Source organism: Ptychodera flava, chromosome 20 (assembly GCF_041260155.1).
Source record: "Ptychodera flava strain L36383 chromosome 20, AS_Pfla_20210202, whole genome shotgun sequence".
Lineage (NCBI taxonomy): Eukaryota > Metazoa > Hemichordata > Enteropneusta > Ptychoderidae > Ptychodera > Ptychodera flava.
Window position 1 is genome coordinate 3988077 of NC_091947.1, and position 27063 is coordinate 4015139.

Here is a 27063-nt window from a genome sequence, read left to right on the forward strand (position 1 = left end):
GCACACTGAGGCTGCTCTTATGGATAATAACAACTCTCGTTGGGGGTATTCTGTGCGAATCAAGCGGAACAACGAAAGACCAGGTATCGTTTAACACAAGGTATTTATATTTGATTTATTCCATAACATCAATGTCAGTGAAAATTCATCGATCAAAATAACAATAACAATGACGTGCGAGTGAAGCGGGACGGCACCATTACTCTGTCACGTTGTTACCGAGAACAGATATCAATCGCGAGCATATTTCAAAAAATGTCGTCATTGTTTGAACACCATTCAAAGAACACTGCTTTCCAAACTTTGTATGAACTTTTGAAAACTTTGTTTGACGAAATTATCAATTGTATATTTTATATTTTACGAATAAAAACTAACTCGTTTAAATGTAATTAACAACGGTGTGCGGCTCGAATTAAAAACTCATGTCCGGAACCTCAAAAGCACTTCTATGACAAGGTAATTTGGGAAATTTATGCATACTATCATGCAATACAATAAATACAAAATGCAATTAATTGAACATTCAAGTTCACTGAAAATCCTGCGAGCTATCGTCGCTTTGAGAGAACAACACAGCGTTTCTTCTGATGCGTCTGTAGTCAGGAGAAGTATCGTCGCTGCTGTCTGAAATGACGAACGCTCTTCGCTTCCTTGGCTCGACTCGTTGACTGCTACCAGATGCTCCGGCAACGTTGATGGTGATGTTAAACTTGCAACTTGTCAAGGTTGCTCCAGAAAACATCCCTGCTGCTGCAGCTGTCACGGTACTCTGTCTTGGGTCATCGTCGACGCTCCTTATCATGTTGTGGTGGACATCGACAGAGGCTCGACAGCAGCAGGAGACGATCGTTGCGGCATTGGCATCAGTTGATTTCTGGGGTTTTCGGCGCCGGTCAAAATATCTGACATTACTTCCTGTTGATTTAAAGAGTTTACGGCGTACGAATTGATAGACTGGACATTTCTGTGGCCAGAAAGTTGCATTATTTGGGTCGGAGGAATACCATGCTCACTGAGTTTCTGGATTGCTGTCTTGCGTGCACTGTGATTCGTTTTGCGCCCCTTTATTCCGGCTCGTTCTGTGATGGTTTTCACAATACTCTCCAGTTTGTTTTTGCCCATCGGTTGTCGTTTGTACCATATCTGGGTGGTTGGCTTATAATTTATGGCCAGGTAGAACGGAGAATGTAATTCGCACATGTCATCTGGGCGATGGTCTTTATATATTTTGTAGGTTTCAACGGGACAGATACTCTTGTCTTCAACAGCGAACATTTTCGGTGCGTACGGACGAACGTTACCATATTGACCGCTCCTGGTTTTGTTGTCACGTTCGGAAAACTCAAGATACTCGCGACCCGCTGTTGTTGTTTTCAGAAGTATGTCACCCAAACACAATTTTCTGTTTTCGTCACAGGCTCGAAAACCAAGGAGCTTGGTGTTATTCCACCACACTGTGTATAAGACCGATTCTGGATTGTAGTTACCGAGTATTTTCTTTTCTCGCATAAGTTTAATGTCATCGTCTGTCAGTGGCTCGGCGGCTCGAGATTTATTTCCTTTGCCCTTCGACTTAAGATCGCAACGCTTCGCTCTGAGTGCATTGTGAGACACCTTAAAAACTGTATCCCTACAGATGGAATATCGGTAGCCTTTCTCTGAAAGGTAACGATCGATGCCTCGTTGGTAGCTGGTTAAAGTATCGGGTTCGTACTCACTGCCATCACTCTGTCGGGCTCCGATGAAAAACTTGGCAAGGTGTTGATCCAGAATTTCTGGTGGCAACAAATAAAATTCTACTTGACTGCACTCGGTGGCCTGCAAAAAGCTTATGAACTGCTTGACTGATGTGTTGGTGGCTTTAACTGTGTATTTTCGGCTTTGATTTGCGATGAATTGGTCAATTTCTTCACCACTGACATTTACGTGACGCTGCTCCATTGCTGACATTTTGTGTTGTCCACTCGATCGTCAAAAAGTGACAGCAGACTACAGTTTTTCCCGCCCGCACATAAATTAATGAAAATTCTAGAATCAGCCGTATTTTATATTTTATACATGTATTTTAATACCCCGTATTTCCCTAAACTTCATTACCCTCCCACTTTTGCGTCTCGAGAAATTCAAAGCGGTGTTCATCGTGTCCTGAACAGCTGATTGTGTTTGTTTACGTTTGTTGAAAGTAGTCCGGGTCCCATATCCACCACATGTGGAATATGATTCATCGTAGTCATATACCTATAGTGTGACGTCATACTATAGGGATAACTGGGTCTATGTATGTGATAATTAGAGGTTATTACCCAATATCGCCTGTTCCTGTGTCGTATCAGCATGAGTGTCATTTGTGCTGCGTCAGACACGAGACGAAGTCGAGTGTCTGACGCAGCACAAATGACACGAATGCTGATACGACACAAGGAACAGGCGATATTGGGTAATAACCGATTTATCATATACCCATGCCCATAATTTGAGGGAATTTTTACTAATAGAACGAAAAACCTTAAATTTTGAGGCTTTACTTTATTACGCCTTGCGCATAAATATCAGAATGTTTATGTGAACAGGCTTCATTCATAAAGTATTCGACGAAGATGTCAACAATCACGCGCGACATCGCTGCAAGTCGTCCATATCTCAATGAAACCAAGGAGAAAGACACCGGGATACAAAAATCGTCATAAAGCAGGAATATTTAAAGGTGCAATATGCTATTACATCTGTACCCGATCAAAAACTGCTCAGCTTTTAAATCTATCCTGATTTCGATCGTCGTACGGCACGGAGCTCGCGCGGAGAGGACGCCATTTTGTTAGTTTACCCTTCGAGTTGCCATGTCAACAGTTGTCGCGCGCGCGACATCGCTGTCACGCCACGCGCTCACTACCTGTTCGGTGGAGACCGTGCACAGTGCCGGCGCCGTGCGAACGGCAGAATGTTTGCTAGAACTTGACCAAAATAATACCATGGGAAAAAATTTCAAGACTCAACGTGATATTCCCGTATTTTGCAACCAGAAATACTAGTGTTCCTCGAAGCCCTTCATGTTTTTACGTCGGCGACATCGCTTCGCAGGCGGGGAGCGGCAGCCATTTTGTTGTTTACGTTGTTTACCAACAAACTGCTAATGTAGTTCGGGAAAGCTCTAAAACTGATGACGTTCATCGTGCGTATCTCGACGTTTACCGTGAAATATCACGGCTGATATTTTACGGCGAACGTCACTAGGATGTAGCAATATTGGCATGGGTATATGATAATTAAGCAATAATGCACCCCCTCCCGGCCCATAATGGACGAAAGCAAACTTTGTACGACATAATGTACGAGGCGAAGCCGAGTACATTATGGAATGCAAAGTTTGCTTTCAGCGCTTGTCTTTTTAGTGTGGAGTTTCAGGGTTTGGCACACACGGGTTTCTTGACTGTAATGTACAAGTTGTTGTACTCCGACACACAAACATCAAAGGATGCGTCGATTGCCGCACGTTCTCTTATCATACAGAATGTTACGGAGCTATAACACTGTAGCAGAACTTTTACCTAAGAGTGACAGTAATCTTTCCCGATACAGGCGTATGATTGGTTCAAACCTTCGGAGTCTCGGTCAAACACACCGGAAGACTATTCCATTTAACATCAAGGGATGTGATTTGCACTAAGGGCGTGATTTTTACCGGGAATATTAAATAAATGCAAAAATTGAAGCTATTTGTTATAAAATTGACTAAACATTTATTTGTATTGTACCCTGAAGGGTAACACTCACTCAGTGTAGCCAGGTTTGACTTCCATAACGGAAACCACCTGTGTATTCAGTGTTCATCAAAACTTGCACATGAAAACTTGTCCCCGCCAACTTTGCTCTCTGAGAGCAGCGGCGCAGATAGGCAGGCACAGATTGAACTCATTGCAATAAACAAGCATGAGTCTAGTACCAAGTCCAAGTCCAATACAGGGGAAAACGCAGACAATTTTGGACTCGTACCACGAGTCCTAATTAACAGACGTTTGCATGGATGTGGCTAAGAAGTTTGTGCACTGGCATCTCTGCTACACGAATAAACTTAGTGCACCGCGTACCGGAGTTCAAATCCAAACCGTGCGGGTAAATTTGACATATGTGTTTTGGTTATTTTTCATCGGGGGGGGGGGGGGGGTCATCAAATTTTTTCGTCTGACAAAGGGGGGGGGGTCATCTTTTTTCACGAAAAATGCGGGGGGTCTATATTTTTTTGAACACCGGCGACAAGATTTTGCCGGCCCCAAGGCCGTAAAAACTGAACGGTCCTTAACGGAGGGCTTCTCAGATTTGATGGCTTCTATGAACTCAACTTCAACGTCCAGGAACACTCTTTGTCGACCACGGCGATAGTTTCTAGGGGGATTTACTGAACCGGTCTTGCAAAAATGTACCCAAATCTTCTTTTAATACGGTCGTTGCTGCCAATCGCAATTTCTTCGCTGTTTGTACATATGATCCACGAGGTACAAAACCAGTCGCCTTATCACCACCTATCTCCTCTATTTCGTGAACTACTTATTGCCGGAGATCACTGCTGGTTGCCTTTCCACGGGTGTAGGTTCTTCCCCGTGTATTTTGCATTATTTCGATAGATTACTCCAAGCTATACGAAGATACGACGATCAAACGTGGGTCTTTTTCTGTTCAGACCGACAGTTGTGACCGTTAAAACAACTCGCTTAAATTTTCATGCAACAACACTGCACTGTGCGGCATTCTCAGACGAAGACAGAAATGAAAACGTGTCGTCTGTCTTGGATAAAATGTTGCATTTCCGTCTGGTATTTCTTTGTGTCGAACTGTAAACCTTGGCTGTGCCAAACAAAAAATTCGTGTGTGCCAAACCCTGAAACTCCACACTAAAATGACAAGCGCTGTAGCAAACTGAGATTCCAATTGTACTTCAGAAATACTACCTGGCTTCTTATAGGGCCTTTCATAGATGCACATTTGTTACCATATATGGTAGAACATTTGTTACCATATATGGAAGTACATTTGTTACTATATATGTCAGTACATATTTGTTACTGTATATGGCAGTACGTTCGGAGCATCGAACTCTGTTACATGACAAATTGTGTCATCGTTGCATGCGTGGCTGTTGTTACAGCTTGCAGTATCTGTCGTTAATATGTTTTCTGGTGTCCTCCTATCGGACGTACGATGGGACCGTATAAATACTTGTGTAATTGAAGACGACGACGCCATTATTGAGATTAATGGCTTCATTTACAAAACGGAAACGCAGCCCGAGTTGCAGCTCTCTGATAATCAAATCTCTTCAGAATGAATTCCATTTCTCATATATTACAATTCAAGTTTGCGTAATCTACCTTTGCTCTAAAAGAAATACTGTATTCTAATGACACGCCCTCTCGTGATTCCGTCTCACTCAGACTGATGCATTTTAGACTGAACATCCGTCCGCGCCTATACTGTCGACGGTTTCCTAAATAGCTGACGTCTAAAAAGCGCGCTTCTTCCTACCGTAGTGATACTTTCTACTAAAACGGTAGTGTACTCGGCCTGAGGCTGATCTGAATGTCTGGCACAAGGAGAGCTATGGGTCTAGAACAGCTCTCAGTCGATGATAGTTACGTCAAGTCCATAAATAGTTACATAAGGGCACTACTTGATCCCGGGAAAAGTTAAAGAAGGAAGCAAGAAAAGACATCGAGCTGTTAATTACGTGTTTATCAACCCCAATCAATTATTTTATTCTGAATAAGGAACGCATCTAGCCGTAAAGAAGTTACCCTGAAACTTTATCCACTCTGTCACACGCAACTCCATGTGGTGTCTCTGTTTCGGAAAGAAGGCAGAGTAACTCGTTTGTAATTAAATATGCCTGACTGAAACGTTCATTTAATGTAATTCTTATTATGTTTGGCATAGCCGTTCGACTTGTGATGCCAGGTTCAGGTCAAGGTCAACATTTTTTGCTGTTTGTACTTCTGTGGTTTTTTTGTTTTCAAGTTAGTGCTTTGATATGATTTTCTTTTGTCTATTCGACCTCCATGAAAAGAGGTGTTTCACCTGTGGAGTACTCTACTTAAAGATTAATAATAATAACAATAATAACATTAAAAATGAAAAATTGGCAAATGAAACTGCCTGTCGTGCACCACATTTCGGTATTCGATTTATTCAAAGTATATTGTGAAGCGATGATCTTTGCATCTTCTCACTTATTTCATGCGAACAATGCATGGTGCTGGATTTCGAGCCAATACGCATTTAGTTCTCCAATATCATCATCAAATATAAGCTGGCCGCGTGATGCAAATCCGATGTTGGATATGTCAACTCTAAAACGACAATCACGGAAAAAAATATGACGGTATTTGAGAATTGCTTCTTCAATTTCAACATTAAAATTCGGTTGGCCTGAAAATGCCACAGATTCATGCTGCACCAGGTTTCGAAAAGTATACCAATTAACAAGTAATTCGTATCAAATATTTACATCTAGGCACCCCGTACATATTCAAGTAGATTCAAAAGTTATTTACACTGAATTTTTGTAAACTTGGTATTCCTGGATACATAAGTATATTTCTGATATCAATGGTACACCATATGATTAAACAAAAGTTCATCTAATGTATTGTTCCATTCGTGAATTTAGTATCTCAAGTAACAAAGCCGTTTGCGACATTTTTTCTTTCAATTTTACGACTCCTGTAGTCGTACGAAAGCCGAGTTGTGAAGACAGGTACGGTTTATTGCACGACGCAGAATAATGCGTATACTCTGTATCCATCCAACAACCATCCATCCATCCATGCATCCATCCGCCAAAGCTTCGCGTGCTTTACAGTTCAAACGTAAATCATAATCAATCACAAAATAAAGTGAAGCACTTGTGGACCAAGTTGAGATATTTTTCTGAAAATATATCCGGATTTGCCAATTTTTACAGCGCGCGTGAGGGTACGTCCCGTATTGCTCAGTTCTGGGGCCCAATCGTCGTTCGCTTGGGAAATTTTCTCAAATTTTGACGGTTTTCTTTGGTTCTTTGATAATATAATGGAAATAACAGACTCCGCTCTGATCATTAACGTTTATTTATGGGAGCGAGCGAGTGGAAAGCCAAATTAACGGGTTCAGCAAGCCTCGCCCGTTAATTTTTGGCTTTCCTCTCGCCCTTGCCCATAAATAAACGTTAATGGTCAGCGCGTCGCCCGTTCTTTCAATAATTGACACAAAGTCTGGGGCATGTTGAGTTTTTTCTTGCAGCTGTTAATGTGTCATGAGTTTCATTATAAGGAAATAACTACTCTTCTATTTGTTTGTATTCAGGTGACAGTTGATTCTAATCTGCTGATCGCCAACAAATATTGTGGATGTCCATGTTGTACACGTGAAACTTCTCGTCTACATAAAATTGATGCCCGTGAAATGATACTATCTCCAGGAACTTACAGCCAGCTGACCATCCACAACACTCCACCCGGCCCTCCTTCCAGAATACTGTGAAATATTTGGTAATACTGGATTTTTGCCGTGGATTATCTTAGGTACAAAAATACTTGATACATATCGGGACAATTTTGAAGGACATTTTAAAAGTTTGAGAAAATTGCTATTTTTAATATTAGAAGATATCATCATTGAAAGTGAGACCATTTCTCAAACTTTTGGTCAAACTTTCCTCAAGGAATGTTTCAACAAATCTATCAAAATCAAAATCCAGAAAACGGGATCACCATGCAAATTTTGGTACTGGAGAAACAAATTACTCAAGATTTACCGATATTTGAAATTAAAGTGGTCACCATTCCTATGTGAACTCTTTGACATGCACACGACATGCACTATATTCTGAACTCGGACGGTTATGTCTGATGTGTGGGCGTAAATAGTGCGAATAACTTCAGCTGCCGGTGCTCTGCCATCTATACTCGTTGCCATCTACACTCCTTTTGACCTTTGACACATGCACTGGCATGTCACCCATTATTATGCAAATAACTGTCACTCAGTGTGAGTGTTGATGGCAGTGTAAGGTGCCATCTATGCTCTCTTGCCATCTATACTCCACTTTTACTAACAGAAAAAATATCGTTTTCCCAATGTTTAAGAAATTGCAAAAGGATATAAAATGTTTGATTTCATTGCAGAACTCACTGCACACACCTATTAAAGCTTACCAGTTTCCAGATCGGATCTCAATGTACGAACTTCACAGGGTGTACAGTGCATGGGTAGGCCTAGTGGCCGGGGTCCCGTAGCTATACTGGCGATTGGTTGATCCGTGATATTTTTGTTTGAACTCACATTCTGAATTTTGGTAGTTTTTGTGTTGTCAGTCATGTTTTCATTGTTTTTTGGGTTTTTTTATTTGTCTCTGTAATGTACTAATACTTTAATATATTTCAGATCCATTTCTAACATTTTTTTCTTGCAAAACACTCGAAGTGAAAGGCATTGTTTCTAGTTTGTAATCTTGATTATTGAAAGCTGTACTCCAAGCATCCATTTACCAAAGTCGCTGACTGGCAGAATTTGTCAATGATTCCGTTAACTCACAGCAGTAATCGTCTTTATTCACTGTCCCTCTGGTATATTAAAAATATGTCAGTGCAGCTTTTACAATGAAGCTCCGTATCAGAAATTCAGTTCAGAACCTATCATACATAGGTAGCAATCGAGTATAGATGACAACAAAGTATAGACAGCAAAAGAGTATAGATAGCAGTGGAGTATAAATGGCATGTACACATGCCCTCTATACTCCTGCTATCTATACTCCGTACAACCATTTCTACCGGCCATACACTATACTTGCCCTTGATTTGTCGAGTCATTGTCAAACTTATTTTCAAAATAAATCCTCGTGAAATATAATGAACAAAGAAATAATGTACCAGCCCCAAGAAGTCTCCTCTCAGTTTTTTTATTTATTATAAAAAAACACCCTCATTGAAGTTTTCATTGTTCTGAATCAAAACAGTATATGATTTAAATGAATTGGCCTTAGATCAAATGAATTAAGTTTAGAATACATTGTGTACCTTTCAAAAACCTCTCTCTTGTCATGGCAATGAATAGAAATAGCAACGGAGTAAAGATGGCAATGGAGTATAGATGGCAATGGAGTATAGATGGCAAGTGCACTTGCCATCTATACTCCTGCAATCTATACTCCATCCATTGCCATCTTTACTCCCTGCAACCATTTCTACTGGCCATAGACTATACTAGCCCTTGATTTGTTGAGTCACTGTCAAACATAATGTCTAAAATAAATTGAATCTTCAGGCTGTTGAGCAAGGCACTTTACTCCTCAGTGCTCCATTGGGGTAGAGGGTTGTGGGTACCTCATCCTGTAAATGGGCTAGCACCCGTTGGATGATAGACTAAATAAAAATTAAAACAAAGAAATCTGTTTTTACTTGTTATAGAAATAAACCTCAGTGAAGTTTTCATTGTTCTGAATCAAACAGTGAATGATTAAAATCAATCGGCCTAAGAGCAAATGAATTCAGTTCAAAATTCATTGTGTACCTTTCAAAACTTCTTTCTCGTCAAGGTTAAAAAATATAAATAGAAATGGAGTATAGATCGATAGCAATTGAGTATAGAAAGCAATTAAGAATAGATAGCAATGGAGTATAGATAGCGATGGAGTATGGATGACAACAAAGTATCAACAGCAATGGAGTATAGATGGTAATGGAGTATAGAAAGCAATTGAGTATTGAAAGCAATTGAGTATAGAAAGCATTGAGTATAGATAGCAATTAAGTATAGATAGCAATGGAGTATAGATAGTGATGGAATATGGATGACAACAAAGTATCAACAGCATTGGAGTATAGATGGCAATGGAGTATAGAAAGCAATTAAGTGTAGAAAGCAATTAAGTATAGATAGCGACGGAGTATAGATAGCATTGGAGTATAGATAGTGATGGAATATGGATGACAACAAAGTATCAACAGCAATGGAGTATAGATGGCAATGGAGTATGGATGGCAAGTGCATTTGCCATCTGTACTCCTGCCATCTATACTCCACCCATTGCCATCTTTACTCCCTGCAACCATTTCTTCTGGCCATAGACTATACTAGCCCTCGCTTTGTTGAGTCGTTGTCATGGTTCTGCTTGGGCAAGTCAGCCCGTTCATCGTAAATTCAACTTGTAAAAGATGTTTCCTCCCGATTTTCCTGAGCCGTGTCAAGGGCAGAGTATAGATTGAATGCGATATTTTATTTGCATAACAATTGAGTGATGTGCCAGTGTATGTGTCAAAGGTCAAACGGAGTGTAGATGGCAATGAGTATAGATGGCAGACCACAGGATCGATTGTACTGCACGTCTACCGAACGAACTCTAACTGCATTCGTGATTTTCGTCCAAGTTGAAGAAGAAGAGTGGTAAGTCGTGCCCACTGCTTTGTATTCCTATAAGAACTTTGCGGCGGTTATGAACCTTTACCGTATTTTTGTGGCGGATAACTTCAACTAACTTGTGAGCTGCATATAACTGCAGCAGCTTCTAGTCACCTCGACCCCCTGACCGTTTTGACTCCATCAGCCCCGGTCACCTCGAACCCTCGAACCTTTCCTTCGGTGTGAACGATAAGCTTGTATCATTATTTTATGTACCGTTCCTGTTCGAGTCTTGTAAATTACATGCACTAACAAGCTATAGGCCCTACGGTCGACGAGTGCAAACAGAATCGCTGTTCTGAGCATGAGGAGACGTTAAAGGTTTCCTCAGGCGACGCGACACAGTGTGCGACGCCGGCAACTTGTCCGAGCAAAGTCGCCTAAAAACGAATATGTCGGTTTTCTAGGCGACGCTGCCTGACCTCCTCGGGCCTCCGCGAGGCTCTCTGCAGAACGTCACTACAGTGACGTAGCGGTGACCTCTCAACTTATAGAAAACAAACTGAGAGATTACAGCCGGCATCCGCGCCGCAAAACAATCACAGATCCCAGGACTGAACTATTTTTTTCCCAAGTTAAAGTTTGATTTCAGTTATGTGAGACTGGCAATGTCCATAGGACAAACGATGGTCATCGTTATCACACGATGAAATACTCACTCAGTTTGTTTTCTATAAGTTGAAAGGTCACCGCTACGTCACTGTAGTGACGTTCTGCAGAGAGCCTCGAACAACAGTTTTACGCCAGCGAAATGGCGGTCTCCGCGTAGTCATGTCGGTTGAAGCTAGAAAAACGGCGATATTTCAGTGAATTTTAAGCGGATTTCTGGTCGTGGCGAGTCCCTAATAACCAAGTTGTCGATGAGTGTTGGCAATTTGTAATTTGGATGGAAACTTTTCGAAATATCGCCGAACAAAGTTGCGACAAGGGTGCTGTCGGGCGTAACATGGACGCTTTTCTACGCATTTTCCCATAGCTGTGGTGGCGGGGTTAAAATCGTAAAAAGTCAAAACCAGCCCGTAAAAGGCAGGAATCCCGTCCGAAAACACCACAGCTATGGACCCACAGCTAGGTTCGGTGATGCATTGTGGCGTTGAGTACCTGCCAAAATTAAGCTATGCCATTTGTAATTTCGACATGCCTTTCGTATAACGACATGAAATGATGAGATGCAACATGCGATCATTTGGACATGAAGACTCGACATTCATAATAAAGCTATGCCATTCTAATTACAACATGACATGATCACATGCAAAATGCGATCAATTTGGATATGAAGACTTTACATTCATAATAAGGCTATACGACATGACATGATCACATGCAAAATGCAATCATTTGGCCATGAACACTTGACATTCTTACATAAAGAATGCGAGAATTTGACTATAAGAATAGTCAATGCGAAAGTACATTTGATAATGCGCCAGTCAATGTAAACCCCCACCCCCCCCCCCCCCCCACCACCCCACCTCGGGCGATACGGGAAAAATGTGGGGGATTAGACCGTGTGTGCCATGAAACTGTGCCCAAGGGGGTGGGGCAATTGCCTCGTTTTGATCCCCCTATTCCTTTGACGGACAGGCCCAGATGTTCGTAAATAACTACGCATGCGCACGTATGCAGGGCCTGAAAATTACCCGAAGTCCCGGACCAGTGATTTTTTATCCCGAACCAGTACTAATTACCCCTAAAAAGTCCGCAGCCAATTTATTTTGCAAGGGAATGTCCAGTGCTTTTCCCAGATTGTGTTCTAGTGTCTTTTGACGAAAAATTAGAAACTACGTCCCCCCAAAATACCGAAGTTACTGAAACCAAGGAGGTAGCAGAGACGCACTAAAGCCAGTTACACTAAAACCAAGAGGCCCATTCCATTGAGAGACTACGTCTTTTAGCTACAAAATTACAATGATTGTCGCGTCTTTAAGTCAATCAAACATTTAAAATTTAGTCTATTTCTTTCATCACAACATAAACTCTAAAGGAAAATCAGTTGGCAGATCGTCCATGTAGCCGACACAAACACGAAGTGTCTGTTACCGGCTACCGAAAACTATGAAAAATAGTAAAGAATGAGCTACAAAACCACTATCAGTTTTAAGTTGCAGGTAGAATAAGTCTGTGCCTTTGTATAAAATACTATAAAAATAGTAGAAAGTGAACAACCAGCTGAAAGTTAGTTGAGGAGACCTTAACTGCATATCATTTGCATCTCATTGTCGGCTACATGGACTGTGTGCCAATCAGTTACTCTATTACAGTTTGCGATTCATGATATGAGCCAGGCGATGAGCGTCCACTAGCCACTGCACTGCAAAAATCAAATGACGGGCCACGTACTCATTTTACATGTAAAATTTAATGTGGTAAAAACCAGACCATAGCCTCTGCTAAAAATATCAGCAACCCCAAAATTGTGTGAAAATATTATATCTCTGTCTATCAAAGTAGTATTTTGCAGTAAAATTCTCTGGAAGGAGTCTCATTACAACTTTCCGATCGTCCGTGGCAAGCGAGCTTCTGAATTTAGAAGGTCACCATGCTGAATTCCTTATATAGTCAAGACCCCCTAACTCGATTGTAGTTGACCTTAACAAGAACCGCCTAGCTTGTCAAAACAGCGTTATGGCAATTTAATATTGCTATCAAAGGAAAAAGAAGTCCCTCTCAGATATTTGGTGTTTTAAACCTATATTTTACAATTTAAATGGGAAAGAATCAACCGCTGGGCAATTATAAAAATGAAGTGAACTTTATAGCAATAGTAAAAAATGATGTGGTGCAAGAACTTGAGAAAATTACCAAGTAAATGTTTATGCAGTGTGTCTATATTAAAAAGATTGGCAGTTTATGCTGTATGTAAATCCCAAGCAAATCTGATAGAAATGCATATATAACATGAGTATGAGAAATGAATCATTCTTGTATTGTTATGCAAATTTTTGAGGACAGTGGATTTTACCTTTGGACCAGTGAAAAAAAACCAGGTCACTGGTCCTGGGACCAGTGGGAAAAAACAGAAATATTCAGGCCCTGGTAATGGTATGCTGTTGTTCAGAGCGGTAGCATAGCGAAAGGTGGATGTCAAGGCCATGTGGGCCGGTAAGCAGCTTTTCAACTGGCTATTGATGAACGCGATGCAGCAATATTCAGAGGTGTGCATGAAAGTATATTTGTGATTGATGGCTTAAATATCGATAACTAAATAAATGATTTTCATCCGCCGTGTATTCTTATTTTTTGGAAAACTGAACATACCATACGCAAAATTTCCCACATTTTCCCACGTGAGCGTGACATTTCGGATGTTCACGATGCCTCATCGACATGGTCCAGCACTAAAAAGACCTCCGGGTCAACTCTATTTTTGATAAAGCTTAAAGGGACAAAGTCAGCCATTTGTCATGAATTTTGTTTGATGCGATATACTACTTATTTTGTTTGACATGTTGAAAGATACTGAATGAATGAGTGACCATACATATATTCGACCCCAGTTTTATACAAATTAAGTAAAACCATCGCGAAAACGAATTAATGGTCATGACCATTAATTCATCATTTCGTGATGGTTTGCATGTATCGTGTCTAAAACCGGGGTCGAATATAGCAGGGTCACCCATTCATTCAGTATCTTTCGACATGTCAAACAATATAAGTAGTATCTCACATCAACAAAATTCATGAAAAATGGCCCTTTAAATTGCTTGTGTATTTGGAAAACATGTTCGGTCACGACGGGATTCCTTTTATGTCCGCTAAATGTATTATCAAATTTATTCATGATGACCCATATAGCTAGGGAAACAGTTCTGTTTCATCAGTGTGATCATTCTGATCATCTGTTCTGTTGAGTTTTACACAGTATCTTTGTGGTGTGTTTTGTGATGAATAAACACGGACCATTGTGAATTTTCATTCCTCTGCTTGTTTAAATCAGTGCATGACTGATGTAGAATGTGTCATTGTGCTTGTAGCATGAGAGCGAGAAGACAAAAAAGCTGCACTTGTGAGATTGGACATCATGTATCTTGTTAATATCAGCTTTAATTAGTTTATTGAGGCGACAGGTCTTGTATGATACATCTGGTGTTTTGATCTAATTGTTCTAGCCTGAAATATGTTTATGCCTGACAACATACAAGCAAACTAGACTGAAAAATATTGTAAATTTTTGCTCCAAAATAGGTGACGTGACAGTGACACCTCAACACTTAAAGTCACTTATAAGTGGCTGAAAAACAAATGCGAAAAGTATGTCATCCTGGATCTATTTGTGTTGATTGTGATAGACATTTGTGAACAGCATAAATGTCACAAAACCCTGTTTTAAATGATTAAAATTGTTCTGAAGTTGAACATGAACTTTTTATATTGATGCAGGTTGTTTACGACATGAAAATTCCAAAGAGTGGTTGTGTGTAGGAATTTACAAATTCCCCACCCCCGTATGTGGGGGATTTACTTGGTTTAGGTGGGGATTTTCCAGGTTGTCTTGCCCCAGGGGGTGGGGCATTTGGCAGATTTCACAGGACTAATTTCCAAATCCCCCACTAAACCCCGAGGTGGGGGGTTGGGGTTTACATTGACTGGCGCATAATACGCAATAAAGACGCGCGATACAACATGCGGAGATGCCATTATGCCTTGCAAAATGCGAACATGAGGTTATGCGATGAAAGATGAGGATTGGGCTGCCTTTTCCAACAAACTGTGGAGTCACCTGTTTCTAATGCATACCACGGCGGCCACTGTGTATTTTATTTAATTTATTTTACTACAACCCTTATAAAGTAGGGCTTCACTAAAACAACAGGAGCAGCAAATTACACTGGGCACTAGATGCAAATAAAAAGTTACCGAATAGCTAGCTGAAAAAACCTAACAAAGAAAACAAAGCATCATTATCAACCAAACCATATTATTAGAGACTAAAGCTGAAAAGGAAATGTGAGATAAATTTAAAAATTCTTCCTGCTATCTGCTATATCTATTGAGATATGTCTGAAACAGTTGTCAATTTCTTTCTACAGATCTTTCTTGTAATTTTTTGTAGAATCACCCTGAAAAAACACATATCAACTCCTTTCTTTCTCTGAAATCCTTGAGTAAGTTCGATTCACTATTATTCATCAGCATTTATTCAGTATCAGTCATTAATTTTTGCCTTTCTGTTATAAACTGATCACTTTTGAAAATAAAATGTTCCAATGTCTCGTCTTCTTTTCCACAGCAAGGACATGTGCAATCATCACAGAACCAGTTCTGTTGCGATGACCCTTGACCCGAGCGCGTTCGATAGACGCCACTAGCACCGCTGCGATATCACAGCTGAGATTTCATCCTGACCGATATACACGAGTTTACACTTTCGAGTAGCGGACATATTTACATTGCATTATGGGAAATATTACTGAGGTCATGGGGCCATTAGTTCCAAAACACTCGAATCATGCCCGATGACGGCATAGCTTCAAAACACAATAGCGATATCGTATTGGTTTTTTTTTAAGTTGAAAATAAAAAGCGACGATGTACCGTATTTTCATGGGCATGGAAGACAAACGTCTGTCCACTGGTGTCACAACAAAATTTCACATGTAGGGCGATATTTTCCATATTTTTTGATTATCTTTTGATAAGATCTACCTCCGGGGAAACCCAGTTCATGCACGGTACAGACCTGGAAATTTGAAACAAATACACTAGACTTAGGCCTACACGTAGCACAAACAAGACTGATAACAACAGAGGAAAAAACATACGGAATATCAAAATGTTTTGTTTGGTGAGTTTTGTCTTAGTTTTTACGATTTTTAAGGGTCAAGACATGATCATTTAGAGCGTGGGGCCACGAGTTGTTAGCCGGGTGCCGTAAAGTGGTTGGCCAGTAGTTATGGAAAATAACATCATCGTTTCTGGTCGCTGGCAAAGGTACAGGGGACCATGATCAGATGGCGAAATCGTGCTTCTTAAAACAACGGAAAGGATTTTGCAGGGTTTTATCTCGACTGCGCACATGCGCAAATTGCACATTTTGAGCCATTGTCTACCCTGAAAACGTTACTAACAGTGCGGATATCGCGCACAAAACAAAGCACAGCAAGCAAAGCTGAAAGGGCTGTAGTCGCCGCGCTGCGCACGGGCGACTTTTTTGATGAATCATTTGATTTCTGGGGGTGTATGGAGGATTTTGAGAGAGAAAAAATTGTCACAAGGTGAGACAGAAGAGAAAAAAAAATGATCCTGTCATGGCCTGAGAAAAAATTGTCATAACAGACAGAAGTGGAAAAAAAAAATGTCACGATGCACCAGAAATTAGCAAAATTTGGAAACCTTATTCTCATGTATTCTTTGCCGGCGCGCGGCGCAAATGTTTTTACCACAAGCAATTCTTATGTTTTTTTCCCAGCACTTATGATATAAGCATGCATTACATAGGTGTACTTTACACCTAAGTACACTCAATGTTTTCCTTCCCTTTACTGACCCAAGAAATCATATTTCAGGATTTTTGTTGCAATATCTTAATGGCATAGGCACTATCTAAAGGGGACTATTTGACTTCTGTAAATTGTGAAAATTTAAAACACAAGACAGGAGTCAATAAACTAGTGTGAAAACCAATATATTATTCTCTCAATATAAGTATGTTAGAAAGATGTACAAGTTGACAATGCAAAATTGAGGAACAACAAATATAAGGAAATACAATGCGTGAGCCTTGTTTTTCTGACCACAAAAGATATTATCTTCCCTGAGAACTTACATCGATTGGTCATGTTAATTATAATATGACACCACACACCGGATCGCTCACCATAGAGTCCGTCAATAGTGGCGAACTCTCTCAATAACTAATCTGAATATTATCCAACCCTTTTGCCAAACATTTTGTTACTATCTTATAATCAAAGTTTAATAAAGTTACAGTTCTCCAGTTACGAATATACCCCTTATCTTTCCCTTGTTTTCAATGAGCGAAATAACACCTTGTCTTTGGGATGGTGAAAATTCACCATTTTCAAAGAAGGAAAAAATGAGTTCAACAAAAATGTTTTAACAAGTGCCCAAAATTGTAAATATAATTCACAAGTTATACCATCATTTCCATAAGTCTTATTTTTTTCATTGACTTCAAGGCTATTAGTGCTTCATCTTCATTAATTGGACCATCACATGAATGTGACATTTCCTCATCTTATTTTGGAATGGCACAATTATTTAGGAAAAAACCGTCATTTTCTAACATGTTACGTGCATTATGGTCAAGCTTAGATGAATACAAATAGACGATGTTCCGCTGATTGCGAGATCTCGCGAGACTTTAATACATGCCCTTAGAAACATGATTCCAGCTTAGTAATACAATTCAAACTTTGTATGGAACTAGAAAAAGTGCAGAAATGAGCAAAGATTGCAACTTCATATATTTTATGCAGTGTTAACGTAATTATCGACTTGTCCTGTTTTATGCAGTTTGTCCTGTGTTGCGAGAACGCGTCCACTGCGAACCGTATATTCTCGCGATATCTCGGAATGTCTCGCGCGGTTCGGAACATGGTCTATTCTGATAAAAATTCTTAAATTCCTGATTTATTTTATCTTATCCCCTAATTATCTTATCCCCTAATTTCAATTCCGTCCTCCCTGGTAAGTTATTTTTTGGCTTCTACTACTGTTATATATTTCTAATTGGAGAAAATACTTGGCATTTTTCCCCATTTTCCACCCAGTGACACCTTAAACAATGATCAATCCCTCTATTTTTGTCAAACTGATTTTGAAGATCATTTTGAGCCCTATCAATTTCAGAAATAATTTCTTCACTAGCTTCTCTGCTTCACTCCGCTTCTTTTACAAATGAACCTATTTTTGTTCTAAATCATTTATGATATTCTTGCGCTTCTTTGCTGTCTTTTTACCATACTCTATTGACTTTTGTTTAATTCTATATTTCGGCCAGTCCCACTTGACCCAGGGAGCCTCAATAAACATACTTTCCTGAACCCAAGACTTAAAATTATCCTCAATCAACTTAAAATAATCATCATCCTTCAAGAAGCTATTATTCAGCTTCCAATAAGATGGGCCTCTAATTGTTTCCTCTCAACCCATTTCAAGAGTAATAACAGAATAATCTGATAAAAGCAAGGCATTATACCTGTAGTATAGTTATCTAACTGTAAATTATCACTGATTATAAAGTAGTCTAGTCTACTCTGTATTAATTCTGGTCTATACCTTTTGAAAGTAAAAGCATTGTTATCCGGATTTCTCACTCTCCAAATATTACTAACTCAAAGGACTCCATTACCTCTTTAAATATCTTACATGAATGCTTTCAGGGGCTAGGGTTACCCCCATGCTATCTTTAATTGAGCCCCACCCCAAATAATATTAACAAAAATCCTTTATATTTACAAATAAATCTTTCAATAATGACATATGAGTTTTTTCATCATTTGGTTCATATGAATAAACTATAATAATTTTTTGTGTGAAATGCAAATATCAGTAATAATAAATCGTCCCCCGGGATCACTTACCACTTTGTTTACATTAAAATCCATGCCATTAAATACAGTAAGAAATCTTTTACTATTGCTAGAACCATCATGAGCAAAAATATTATGATCTTTCAATTGGGAAGACCATGGAGGTTTGATTTGTGATGTGTTTCTTGAAGCAAAATCATGTTTGGATTTCTATCAGATATCCTCTTAAATAAACTATTACATTTTTTGTGATGTTCAAGACCTCTAGTGTTCACACTTATAATTTAATATTACATACCATGATTTTTCACTTAAAAGCAGCATTTATAAGGCAAGAACGGTCTCCTACAAACTCAATCCTTTGCCCAATAATAATTAGGTGACTCGTCTAAAGGTCTGCGATATACAGTCTCCGATGGTCAAAAGCCACGACAACAAAGTTCTCTCGCCTATCATGCTTTTATATAATTTCCTGTGAAAAAACCAATGCGCACTAAGGGCTCAAGTTGGTAATTTTATAAACTAAGATCAGTTCATTTTCCGTAATTTATTCTATTTTTGTTACTCTTTATGTGAAGGGCTTGGACCTGGATGACCATAACAATCGTACGCAGCCTTGACCAGGGTGAAAGTGTGGCGTCTTACGAATGTGTAGGGTGAACACGACAGTGTAAGTTTCAACCAGAATCAAGCTGTAACTCCACATCGCGATAAGTATACATCGCATTTCAATGTAGCTTTCTACAGATTTTGAAAGCGAAAACTTGACTTCGATACCAAGCAAGCTACATCGTCGAAATTATGACAGAAAATACTCATGGCACAAACTGAAGGCTATTTTGTTGTAGATGGGTACGTACTTCTGCCCTACTTTGACAGCGAAAAGCTACAAAGTCGCGCAGTTGATAAATTCAACTTCAGACCCAACGATGTGATAGTCACTGGATTTCCGAAGTCAGGCAGTACATGGCTGATAGAAGTTCTGAAAGCCATGTACAATGACTGGGGATTACAGAAGTTCGGTGAGACTTTCAGACTTTCATGGCGATAAAATGGTACTGTTTATTCATAACTATCGCTCCCTCAAACACACTGTTAATTCATAACTATCGCTCGCTCAAACACATTTTCCCACAAAGGTTAGCTATTTGAACTTTAACTGTCTTTTAACTATGGTTGTGAGCAATGAAAACGCCGGGGAGACTAGACAAAGGGCTCTATTTGGTGATTTTGTAAAATTAAGGCATTTCATTTTCCTCAACTTATTCTATTTTTGTTATTTTTTATGTGAAGGGTTTTGACCTTGATGACCGTAATACAATCGTACGCAGCCTTGACCGAGAAGAATCTGTGGTATCTTACGTATACGAACGTGTTGGGTGAACACGACAGGGTAAATTCAGCCAGAATCACGCTGTAATCCACATCATTTTAAATCTGTTACGCATTCAAATATAGTTTCCACAGACTTTAACAAGTCCAGGACAAGACGAAAACCCGACTTTAATTAATACTGAGCAAGACACAGCGTCAAATTTACGACTGAAAATACTCATGGCACAAATTGAAGGCTATCCTGTTGTAGATGGGTACGTACTTCTGCATCACTATGACAGGCAAAAGCTAGAAAGTCGAGCAGTTGATAAATTCGACTTCAGACCCAACGATGTGATAGTCGCTGGATTTCCAAAGTCAGGCAGTACGTGGCTGATAGAAGTTCTGAAAGCCATGTACAATGACTGGGGATTACAGAAGTTCGGTGAGACAGAAAACGCATTTTTGTTCGAAGAACGAACAGTATTTAGCAGTTTCTTCAGCATGAAACATGAAGAGCTAGTTCAGAAAGTCAAATGCGAGGATGCACCATCACCACGTCTAATGAGGACACACCTACCGTCCACCTTGTTCCCTTGTCATCTTCTGAAAGACAAAGGTGTTAAGGTAATTCACGTATGTCGAAATCCAAAGGATGTCGTGGTATCCACATATTATTTTTGGAAAAGATTTCTCCATGGTGCGTACTCTACAGGAGATTGGGAAGAAACTGTTCAGGCTTTTCTGGATGACAGACTACCGTTCACACCTTGGGTGCGTCATGTTGGAGACTGGTTACAAAAAGGCAACGAACATAATGTTCTTCAGCTCACGTATGAAGATATGAAGCAAGATCTTCCAGGAGCTGTGAAGAAAATAGCTACCTTTCTCCAGCGTCCCTTGACCGCAGAAGACATCGACAGGGTCGCAAGAGTCACTACTGTCGATTTCATGCGAAATCGGCTGTCAAAAATGGTAGTCGCGGCCGATGAAATGATGCCTAAAGGCGAAAATCCATATGTTCGGAAGGGGATTGTCGGTGATTGGAAGAATCACTTTACAGTGGCACAGAATGAACGCTTTGATTCTGTACTGGGAGAGAAAGTGAGAAGTACCAACAAAAACATTCCGTATCAGTGATCTCTGCACCATTTGTAGTGGCCCATATTCAGAGCTCTCTCTCACAACGACAGATCTGATGGTACAGTAGACACAGCAGGCAATCCTGCAAGAAATCTTATACATCTTACCTATCTGAGGGACTTCTCAGTCATTTAAGCTTTGGGTAGGGGGCTTTGTAATGGGGCGATATGTTTTTGATATTTGAAGTAGGGAGTCGCCCTTTTTTTTAGTTTGCCGAAAGGGGGTTATTGAGTTTGACGATTAGACCATTCGAGAAAGAGGGAAAGAATAAAAATGTTAGGAAGAGTATAGATTTTTATGCAGCCTATCCAAAATTGTTACGATTACCCGTGAATTCCAAAACCCCCTCACAATTTGGTCAAAATGTTTGAACAAAATCAATTTTTTACCTCCCATTTGCCATACATATATGGCAATTGGGAGGTTATATGGTTGAAAAAAGTCTGTATGTGAGATGTCTGTCTGTATGTATGTATGTATGTATGTATGTATGTATGGATGTCTGTCCGTCCAACGCAAAAACTCAAAAACTGCTGCACATATTGAGCTGATTTTTGGTGTAGTGATGCCATATATGATGTAGATGTGCCGTTGTTAAAATGAACTTTTTAGTCCCATAGATATGCTAATGAGGTAGAAAAAAAAGCGAAAATGGTCAAAAATCAATAACTCACGAACTACTCATCTGATCATTGTCATATTTGGGTTTTAGGTACCTTGGGTCCAACTCATTTAAACATATAGATTTGATGTCAATATTTGATGCTTTCTATTTTTAATGAATTTTTTTCTTTTTTTGCCATTTTAGTAAAAAATCTTTTCCTCTTAAACCAATGGTTGGATTGCTTTAAAATTTGGCATGCAGGTACCTTGTGAAAACTCAAAATAGAATTCATCAAAATTATAACACAATTTGCAAATTTGTATTTTTGGGCAATTTTTGCCATTTTTGTTAAAAAAAATCTTCTTTGAAACTGTGTATGCCATTACTTTCTGATTGGGTGTGCAGGTTCCTAGGAGTGACCTGAAGATGACTCTGTGAACTCAAGCTGAAATTTGCAAATTTTGTGGTACTTTTTGTCATGCTTTCAAATTTGGTACATAGGTGAAATGTAGTAGGTCATTCATTCAAAGTCAAGTACTGCCTGTGTGAATGAGCAGATTATGATTGTGCTGTTCCAGGCTGAGGTGCTATTTATAGGAATGATGCAATGTTAGACGGTAATTGATGTTTACTGAATTTGACTACATTGTAAGTAACTCTTGTACTGTATAAATCCTATCAATTTACCCAGAAAAAATAATTAATATGATTTTAAATAATTGAATTAGTGAGGATATCAACAAAGCCAAAATAATTTTAGTGTAGAATTATTAGAAAGTTCAACTTTTTGACAGTTCATGGTGAAATGCTTACCATCTTGGAGGATTAAAACATGTAAAGGCAACTTTCCTGAATCCCAACTTTGACATATTCTGAACCGTCATATATTGTGCTCTGTATGTTATCTAAAAGAAATTGCTCATAATAGTTTGTCATGATAGGGTGGTCACATAAATAGAGATAGAGAAAGTTCCAATTTCCATTTATGGTTGACTTGGTAAGGATAAAATAAAATTACTTTTTGAGGAAAAAATAGAGTGATCAATTAAAAGAGTGGTCAAAGTGATAGGGTTTTTATGGTAAAGCTGGACTGTAAGATTCCTTATGTGCTATTTATAGCAATTATGCAATCTGTGTAAACAGTGCAATGAAAGTGTTACATGATTCCTTATAATGCTTTTGATGACCTTGAACTTCTTAAGTTGCAAACATTTGTCTCTTCTGTGTGCTTTCTCTGAGTACCTACAGGCTCAACTTATTCAACAGAACTTACTTGCAATATTAATTTGAAAGTTAAAATGTGCTTGGTTAATAGGATGAAAATACTGATAAAGATAACCAGCTGAAGATTCTTTATAACCTGACAGATATGCTGTTTTTTTATGACGTAAATGTTGATAAGCAAATCTTGTTTACTTTAATTAGAATGTAATTAACTCTCATTTATATTATTATAAGCAGTAGTATCAAGTTGATCAAGCTAATATTGACAAGTTGGTCGGCTGTTGGAGGTTAAAAGCTGTAAAAATAAATGTATTCATGTATGAATGTCTATCTGTTTGTCTGTCTGTCTGTCTGTTTGTTCATAGACCTGCGTTTTTTGGAGGGTCTATGGTCTGTCTGTATGTATGTATGTATGTATGTATGTTAGTTATTATGTGCGGATGTATGTCTGTCGACATTAAAAACTCCTAAATCGCAGCACCTACCATCTTAGTATTTGATGGACAGGTGCATCGAGGGGTGGAGATGTGAATTTGTTGAAAGAAACGAAGGGGAAGGGGAAAAAAGGAAAAATCCTGCAAAATGCTAAAACTTTGTAACCACTGGCCAGATTTGGTTGAAACTTGGTATGCAGGCTCTTTATAGTGACTTAAGGTACATTTCTTCAAATTGTGGTGAAATTTTGAAAGTTGTATTTTTTGGGCGATTTTCCCGTTTTTTGTCAAAAAATATTTTCTGAAAGCACTCATCCCATTGCCTTGAAAACTTGTATGTATGATCCTAGGGTTGGCCTTAGTCAGATGTGTTCAAATTGTGGTGAAATTTTCGTATTTGTATTTTGGGGGCAATTTTTCCCATTTTTTGTCAAAAAATCATTTTCTCCCAAAGTATTAGTTGGATTGCTGTAAAACATGATAGTCTTGATCCTAGGGTTGTTTTCTGTCAGACGTGTAAAAGTCATTATGAGATGGAGCATTTCATATTGCTGGGGTATAAGATTAATTTGGACTTGCAATGGAATTTTCTTAGTCAACCTGTAAGAATGCAATGTCATGTGTGTACTAGTAGTTAGTATCGCTGCAAAATGGGAGGAGAGTGTCATTGACACTATTTTTAATTATATGTAGAACGTTAGCATTGACATAGAATATAGACCAACTTTAACGTGAGTGGTGTTTTACGAACACAGCAGCTTTGTCAGTCGAGAAAATTCTTCCTTGACACAAAAACTGTTAATGTTGGCTAACCACCTTAAACGTGTGACAAAAAATAATTTTTTTACGACCGCAAGCTGATATTTAGAAAAACAGAAGCAGTTGTATTGAATACGTATTAGAGTTTGATGTGTAAATTTGTAACCAGATCTCAATCCAGAAAATGTCATGATTTTTAGAATCGAATTTCGGCTAGAATACAGACATAAGTTCGATAGAAAGCATTAATAATAATATTTTCATGGCCATGGAAGCTGATGAGAAATCGTGAGTAGCTTAGTCTTTTTTACCTAAAAGTATTGAGCCAAAACATACAGCGATGAGAGTGAAGGAAAACATAAAAATCTGCGTGCTTATATAAAACAATAAAAACCAGGCTTCTCAATAACAAAATATTTGGAAATGATTAAAAATATTTATCAAATGGCAACCATGTGTAAACTTCGAATAAGTGCACCGTACTGAAGATTGAGACTAGCAGCTATGCTGACGTGAATGCACTATTTATCAAGACCAACAAATGAAAGATGAAGCTCATTTATCTTTCTCTCTGTTTTCTGCTCGAATGTAAACACTACTAAAATGTCAGGAATAAGTCCTTCAACTTGTTTTATTTCTAATCAGACTCAGACTCATGCACAGACAGTCAGAATTTAATGAACATATTAACAACGACTGACAACCAGTCACCAAACGAATTTGCAATATACGTACAAATTACGGCTGCGCCTACACATCAGTTGAATTATGTTACTTTGAAATATAAATCTCATCAATATTAAAGATGCTGTCTAGAAAAATAAGATTTGTATTCCAAAGTAATATAATTTTTATTTTTCTAGACAGCATCTTCAATATTCATGAGATTTAATTTCCCGCAAAAAACTTAAATTTTGTTGGATGAAACTGTCATTATGATGGACAAAACCCCATTGAGAGTTAAGTTGACCAAATGATTAAATCATATTTAAATGTAGAAAATGTATCTTAAAGGATTTTATCTCATCAGGGGCTAGAAATTAAAATTACTATTGAGGAAAGCTTGGGCAAAGTTTTGAGTCTTTCATTTTCGAGGTGCGAACTGCAGTATGAGAAAATTGTAATCAATGCTTTTCGTGGTTTCTGTTACGAAAACAACCACCGCCAGCGATTGTCCTTGACCAGTTTATCAGTGTCATCCGGGAAAAAATTAAAAGAGCATAAATTGAAAATGATAATGTTTAGTTTCTGAACGGGAAGTACGCCATTGGCAGTTTGTCATCTCCAAAGGACACTTGGGAGGATAAAATATCCATTCCCTTAGTGCGATCCTTAGTGAGGTGTAGTCCTCTGACAAATCGCTGTCAGGGAGAATCAAAGACTGCAAAGAGACAGTAAAATAAGGGTTACTCTCATGAAAACATTAAATGAGAGATACCATGACAGAGTTGAAAACATTTCATTTGTTCGGTATAGAGTTGCATTTGTGCTTCATTGGTACTATTTCATTAGAGTCTTTAAGAAGTAGTTGTTACCTTAGAGCTATAAACAGTATCATTGCTCATTTGTCATATTTCAATCGCAACCATGTTGGAGTTTAGTAATGTTTTTGTTTTCTCCTTTCTTTTTTTGCCATTCAACAAAAACTGTGATATTTTTTTCTACTAACCAGTGAATTTGACCAATTTTGAAAGCACATTAACGGAAAGTACTCATTGGTCAGAAAGTAAATCAAAATACATGTAAAAATCTATAAGAATCAATACGATAAAACACAGTCACTTATGTCAAGCACTGTAAAAAATACACTCAATGCACAAACTTTTTTATTTTATGTTGAGGAATTTGCGTGAAAAAGTTATAATCAGCAAAAACAGAGAAGGTGATTCTGCTGTGTACCGGCTGTTTTGCCGGATCCGACATGAGAATTCTTCATAAAATCAAACAATACGGAAATGTTCAAGTTTATCAGCAATAAGTTCGGGATCTGCAATTTTTCCAGAAAATATTTCTCTCTGTAGTAGCTAAATCATTCGCTGATTGTTCTTACATCGTGTTAGTGCTCCGAACGTGTGTAAAGACACGATGGACGTGGTAAAGATTACAATTTTGATATCTTTCCCTCAGAGCTTATGATGTCAATAAAGTGGTTGTATTCGTCAGATATCATCGTCCTCGGTATGGCGCTATAACATATACCTGCTTCTGTCATCGTTATTTGCTCGATAAGTGTATGACATTGATAACCATACATACACAATTTAGCTCCGGATGTTGAACACATCGTCGTACTTTGTTCTGAAAGGCTAATATCAGAAGTTTATACTTGGCTATTTATCGAAGCGTGTACATTGTGTATAGTCTTAACAAACTGCTGACAGTGAAGTAATTTGTTCATGCACAAACTAGTTGTAATTGATATAGCTTTTACTCAAGCTTAATAATTCCACTCTAGTGATGACGTGTGAGTTGGTAACTTGTCCTAGATTTGTTCCACATATCCTTTTACAACATCCGCAAAGTCATGCAACATCGAAATTCTATAATTACCATCCACTGGGAGTATCCTGTGTTGCATTCAAATTGTCCCATGGTCCGGAAAGACACATCAGTCCAATTTCCACCCGATCCTGAAATCGTAAAACTAAGGTAA

The 27063-nt window shown here is 38.7% G+C and overlaps 1 protein-coding gene and 1 long non-coding RNA gene across 2 annotated transcripts; one reads left to right on the top strand and one right to left on the bottom strand.

The window, feature by feature from the left end:
* Positions 1-801: 801 nt before the first annotated feature.
* On the bottom strand, positions 802-1953 carry LOC139120582 (uncharacterized protein KIAA1958-like). The gene has a single exon (XM_070685091.1). It carries the CDS (start codon positions 1951-1953, stop codon positions 802-804), a length of 1152 nt encoding a protein of 383 aa, XP_070541192.1.
* Positions 1954-7830: 5877 nt separating this feature from the next.
* LOC139119792 (uncharacterized) lies at positions 7831-25805 on the top strand. Its single transcript, XR_011548992.1, has 3 exons — positions 7831-10416; positions 19511-19602; positions 20226-25805. It is a non-coding gene; the product is annotated as an uncharacterized lncRNA (long non-coding RNA).
* Positions 25806-27063: the final 1258 nt, after the last annotated feature.

Excerpts from the sequence above, each read along its gene's own strand:
- LOC139120582 (XM_070685091.1), bottom strand. The coding sequence starts at position 1,953 with ATGTCAGCAATGGAGCAGCGTCACGTAAATGTCAGTGGTGAAGAAATT.